The sequence below is a fragment of the Apodemus sylvaticus genome, chromosome 3 (genome assembly GCF_947179515.1).
Source record: "Apodemus sylvaticus chromosome 3, mApoSyl1.1, whole genome shotgun sequence".
Lineage (NCBI taxonomy): Eukaryota > Metazoa > Chordata > Mammalia > Rodentia > Muridae > Apodemus > Apodemus sylvaticus.
Window position 1 is genome coordinate 36006330 of NC_067474.1, and position 6278 is coordinate 36012607.

The 6278-nt window shown below is 43.8% G+C and overlaps 1 protein-coding gene across 1 annotated transcript; it reads right to left on the reverse strand.

Moving 5' to 3' along the window:
- Positions 1 to 4732: 4732 nt before the first annotated feature.
- On the reverse strand, positions 4733 to 6070 carry Pou3f2 (POU class 3 homeobox 2). The gene has a single exon (XM_052175442.1). The coding sequence runs from the start codon at positions 6068 to 6070 to the stop codon at positions 4733 to 4735; it is 1338 nt and encodes a 445-aa protein (XP_052031402.1).
- Between the last annotated feature and the right edge of the window lie 208 nt (positions 6071 to 6278).

Genomic DNA, 6278 nt, shown 5'->3' on the forward strand with positions numbered 1-6278 from the left:
GGAATTCAATAGAATCTAGAGCACAGTTCCATGAGTTGATTGAAAAATCAACAAAGACAAACCAAACAGAGAGGAGTAATAAGATGATAATTTCATCATACTCTGCAGGACAATCCAAGGTTCCATAAGGAAACTAAAGGGTCAGTGGAGACGCACGGCTGGGACCAACACATGCCAGAGCCACCACCTTTGCTGTTGTATTGTTTTATTGGTTATTTTTGAAGGAATAAGATAGAGAGATGAGTGTCTCCATCAAAACCATTTCACCAGAAAATTCTGACAGTGTGTGGCCTCCTCTGTAGGAGCAGGAGGGGCTAGGAAAGAGGAGGAAGGTTTTACTGCTACTATCCAAAACATAAAGGACATTTCTTCAGGGGAACTGAGAATGATTAAAAACAAAACGCCAAGCATGATATTAGTTTTGGCCATTCCATCCTTATGACCTTCACATACTCTTTCATATAAGATAATTTCTTCCCCAGTATATATAGATATATCATAAATCAAAAATATGGCATGTTTTCAGCAAACACAAACACTGCATTTTCGTCTTTAGGATAGAGATGGCTTGTCGGTATCTTACAGCTGCCCCACAGATTTGTGTTTAAGTAGTGGGGATACATTCTAAGACTGGCATGGAAGTTACCAGAGCAGCTTTAGGACCTGAATGGCCAGCATGAGTCAGGGACATAGTGTGTCTGTTTAATACATGATGCTTCCAGGCCCGTTCATAGCGCCTGTGGCTAAGAACAAAAATGCCTTCTCAAGGTCCACCGAAACGCCCTGCAGAGGGCAGAGGCAGCTTGCTCTCCTCTTTCAGAGGAGGGATATTGACCCAGCACTCAAATCTATACCTAGCTTTAACATTTTACCCATCAGCATGTCTGTGGTCACAAAACACTTTTTCTTTCTGTCACTTCTTGTTCAGACTATTGATAAGATCATTTGGCGGATTCTGTTTGGGACCCATGTAATATTGACTAGGAATTAGAAAAGATGATCAGATGTAATAAGCCCAGAAACTACTTTCCTAAATGAACATTTATATTTTTCATTCAGTGTTCCAAGAAGGACTTTAAATACACCAACAAATATATAAACTAATCCAACACTGATTGAACACTTCACTAACATAAAAAACTATCCTTTTGTTTGTTATCATTTTTTATTAAGTGCAATGGTCTAGCTAAAACCTTCTGAAGCAAACCATTAGCACCATGGCTTGAATCTCTCCAATATATTCTTTCCCTCCTCTCTTAATGTAGAGCTTGTTGTTTGCCTGATGAGAGAGACACACTATTGTAAAAACCTTGGAAAAAGTATTTTCCCCTGTAAATCTAACAGGAATAATGTGTGGTATCTACTTTTAATCAGTTGGTAAACGTATACATGGCATATTGTCAGTGAAAGAGATTTGTTAATTATGAATAATAATTTCTGTCTAAGCCTCACTTTTCTGAAGGTCCCAGATTATTAAGGGCATGTGGCAGAAGCTAAGGTCCATCTTGTTCCACTGATGATTTCCTTAACAATCCATTGGCAAAGGTGCAGCTAACCTGGAGGGAAGGCATAAGACCTAGGCATTTATTTATTTACAAGGCAAGTATGTTTATTTGTTTGTTTAGGAAGTGGCAAACAAATTGAAGCTGAAACCCAATGATTGCTTTGATTTAATTCTACAAGGAGGTGAAGAAAATATTTGGGCCCCATGATAGTTTCTGCAAAGAAAAATCTGAACAGTTTTCATTAAACCCCCCCCCCCAAAAAAATACCAAAAACCAAAAGCCAAAAAAAAAAAAAAAAAAAAAACAAACAAAGAAAAAAAAAAAGGAAATGCCTCTGGAAGTTATAAACATGAAAGCTGGCAATATATGCATAAAATTTATTCCAAAACTTTATGAAGTATAAAGGAAGGGAAGTATTTTATACACAACTCAGCTCAGTCAGGTCTAGGTAGGGCTTCCTCACTTCTTAGAACTTGGCACTATCTTTAAAAATAAAATAAAGATATTTCAATAATTAGAACAAACTATGAAGGTATTGTGCATTTCTGTTTTATGTAATAATAAAATATTACTTTAACATAAATATATAAGGATCTCTGCGCTTTTATTTTCCCCACAAGCACAATCAAATGTATCAAAACAAAGCATTTTTTTTTAAAGAAACTGAACAAAAAAAATGACATCCCATATAGATCTTGCTACCTACTCATTTAAAGCTACAGAAAACCAGTTTTCAGAACCTTTTTGCTCCAAAGAAATAAATATACATTGAGGCAGGCCACGTAAAACGATATGAAAATATTTCCCTGGGTAGCATTGAAAAAAAGAAAAATAGACAAAGAAACATTTAAACTATTTCTGCATTTCAAAAGACAGATATTAAACATATATACATATGGTAAGGTTCAGTGGTAACTTTCATGTTTTTAAGCCTAAGAGAGCAAGAGAAGATGGAGGCACGTCCCCAGAACCCTAGCTCCTGACCTTACCTACTTGGTAATAAGTATCTGCAAATTCATTTCCTCCTTTTACCATTGGCTATTTGCCCTCCTCTGGATTGCTTCACTGGAGGCCAGTCCCCACATATCAGGAACAAGCAGTGTGATATGAACCTGAAATAGCTCTATGGCATCTCCTGTGACATTCATTGGGGGAAATGAAATACAGGCAAATAAATATGCCCATTATAAGTCACCATTTATCTTTTAAAAACATTGAAAATGAAACAATCACAGATGTTTGTAAAGACAATGCTGGATAAAGCGTATTTCCTAAAACTTTAACTACAGAGTGCAGTCCTAATCTGATGCGGAACCATAATGTTATGGTAGTGAGAATTTATTTTTTTTTAAAATAACATTTATCTGATACCTAACAAAGAAATAAATCCCCAAACATTTAAGGTTAATAAAAAAAGTGTTTTCCCTTTTAACGCCCCTTTGTGCTGATAACTATTTATTTTTTTAAACTGATCACAGTTTTAATGGTGTTAATTTCAGTATAGCCACAGCCTTTACTATTTTTGTTTTCTTACCTACACCTTCCAGAATATTCTATTGTGTTGGGAGTAAACCATTTCCCATTTAGACAGGTAAAAAAATGCACTAAAAATTATTAACAAAGAAGGGAGAAAGGAAATATTTAAAATGTCTCCTTTCCCTTCATTTGTCTTTTTTAATGAAAGAGGGGAAAGAACTGTGTCCAATCTGAACTGATATTTTTCTGAAATAACTTATGGAGGGGGGAAATGGTGTAAAACCCAAAGTATGACTTCATAAACAGTTGAACTGTTGTAGACAAAACCTGTCTATCCCATATATATGCATGTATAGTATATGCATTTGTGTGTTAAAAAACACAGTCTCTGCATATGATATCAAGTTCCCGGGTTATTTTCTTTAAGTTAAAAAAAAAAAAAAATAAAACCAAGTAGAGGAACAAAGTTTAGCCACTGCTGCCATCACAACTAATCCCTTATAATTAAGTTATTAAACCCAAAGACAGAACTACACAGTGTGTTTCCAAGTTCTCAGAGTTCCCAGTTTCTGTCTGTTGGACAAATCTAGCATTATATTTAACCTCACTTTTTTTTTAGTTCTTTCAAAACAGCTCTTCCTGAAAAAATGAAATGACTGATCCCTCACTATCGATTTTTCTTTTTCTCTCTCCTACCCAGAAATACTGCCTGAAGAAGAAGCTTACTTTGTGGTCTCCAGAAACCACCGATGATCAACACTTATATTATTTCCAAATAATATGCAAGTCTTCCTGCCTTGCATAAAGCGGGCAAACCATACACATTTCCTGAATGCAGACATTTATTTATTTCGTATGAAGCCAATCATTTCGCTTTGGTGGAAAGAGCCAATAAGTGTTACACCAGGTCTGGGGGGGGGGGGGTGAAGAAAGAAAACAAAGTTCACAAGCACTAAGAACAAGGGGCATCAGAACTGGGGATGGAGGGTGGCCAAGAGCCCGCCTCTGTCCTCTCCCCTGGATAAGGCAAAACAAAACAGAACCCAAAGGACAGCTTCAAAAGTAACAGTGGTATTAAGAGGGAAAAAAAAATGTTGAACCTGTTAATGTAAACTTCAATCTTCTTGCAGTGCAAATTGTTGTGGTTAATTTTTTCCCTATATTTCAAAAAGTGTATTTTTCTCTCTTTCCTGATGGGGATCCATATTAAATAAACTCAGCAGCACGTGTCAACTTTGAGCATTGGGAAGCTGCAGTTTTGTGTTTTGTATGGTTTGGTGTTTTGTTTTTTTTTTCCTTTTTGGTAATTTATTTAGTTTTGCCAGGACACCTCTCTCTCTCTCTCTCTCTCTCTCTCTCTCTCTCTCTCTCTCTCTCTCTCTCTCTCTCTCTCTCTCTCTCTTTCTCTCTCTCCCTACACACACACACACACACACACACACACACACACACATACACACACTTCATTCTCACTAGGAGACATTCTACTTCATTGCCTGGGTACTTGCCTGCAAAGGCCAAACCCCATTATTCCACCTGCTACCTGTTATAGGATAGTCCAGTGTTTCGCTTTCCTTTCTCCTTATTTTCTCTATTTTTCTCTTTTTTTAAGGGACCGGGAAAATAATAATTAAAAAAAAAAAACAAAAAACAAAAAACAATCAGAAGTTAGAGGGAGAACAGAGGTCCCAGGAAAGACTGTGGACCAAAGGGGAGGGGAGCCCCAAGCTCTGCCCCTCCCCCGCTTGAGTTCACTGGACGGGCGTCTGCACCCCGTGGTGTGGTGGCGTGTCCCTACTACCCCCATACACATCCTCGGCGCCCGGCAGAGTCCCTCCGGGAGGGGTCATCCTTTTCTCTTTCTGTCTCCTGTTACAAAACCAAACTCTCACCACCTCCTTCTCCAGCTGTAAGCTGTCCGCGAGGGAGGTGATCTCCTGGGCCGAGGGCTTAGGGCATTTGAGGAAATGGCTCTCCAGAGCCCCCTTGACGCTCACCTCGATGGAGGTCCGCTTTTTCCGTTTGCGCCCTTGCGCTGCGATCTTGTCTATGCTGGTGGGGCTGCCCGAGGATGAGTCTGCCTCTTCCAACCACTTGTTCAACAAAGGCTTCAGCTTGCACATGTTCTTGAAGCTCAGCTGCAGGGCCTCAAACCTGCAGATGGTGGTCTGCGAGAACACGTTGCCGTACAGGGTGCCAAGCGCCAGCCCTACGTCTGCTTGAGTAAATCCTAGTTTGATCCGCCTCTGCTTGAATTGCTTGGCGAACTGCTCCAGGTCGTCTGAGGTCGGCGTGTCCTCGTCCGAGTGCGGGTCGTGGTGCGCGCCTGGGTGGCCCGGTGGGCCTTGTGGGGGAGGTGGCGGGGGCGGTTGCTGGTGCGGGTGAGAGTGCGGATGCGGGTGGTGGTCTGCGTGATGTGGCTCATCGTGGGCGTCCCTCAGGCCGTGGTGGTGCAGCCCAGCCGGCTGCCCTCCTGCGCCCAGCATGCCGTTCACCGTGAAGCTGGGCTGCGAATAGAGCAAACCGCCGTTGGAAGCTCCCATGGAGGGAGGGAGGTGAGCCGCAGCCGCCGCACTCCGCCATGCCCCGGGCCCGGGATGGTGGTTGGCAGCGTGGTGCACCAGATGTGGCGGTCGCTGTTGTTGCTGCTGCTGCTGTTGCTGTTGCTGCTGCTGTTGCTGCTGCTGCTGCTGCTGTTGCTGTTGGTGCTGCTGCTGCAGCGCTCCTGGCCCGTGCAGCTCGTCGCCTCGGCCACCCTGCTGTACCACCACCGAGGGCTTGATGTCCGGCTGGCCTAGGGGGCTGGTGGACCACGGGGAGCCGTCGCCGCCTCCCCCGCCGCCTCCCCCGCCTCCTCCACCGCCGCCGCCGCCCCCGCCGCCGCCGCCGTGGGACAGCGCGGTGATCCACTGGTGAGCGTGGCTGAGCGGGTGCCCGTTGCTCTGCAGCGCGCCGTAGTCGCCCTGCACCAGGCTCTGCGCCTCGCGGTAGCCCCCTGCGCCCTGCTGCATGCCGCCAGGCGGCTCGGCGTGCACGATGGAGGCGCTGGAGGTGAGCAGGCTGTAGTGGTTAGACGCTGCGGTCGCCATGACTCTCGGAGCCGGACTGGGCGCTCTGGTTAAAGGAGCCGCGCATTTGACAGTTACTTTTCTGCCTTGGGCTCTCTCTCTTCTCGCTCGCCCGCGTCACCCACTCTGTCTGTCTCTCTCTCTCTCTCTATCTCTCTCTCCCCTAGCGGGCAGCTCCGACGCCCGCTCCGACGCCTTCTGTTGCTGCTCCTGCTATTACTGCTGCTGC

Coding starts and splice junctions, on each gene's coding strand:
- Pou3f2 (XM_052175442.1), bottom strand. CDS start 6,070: ATGGCGACCGCAGCGTCTAACCACTACAGCCTGCTCACCTCCAGCGCC.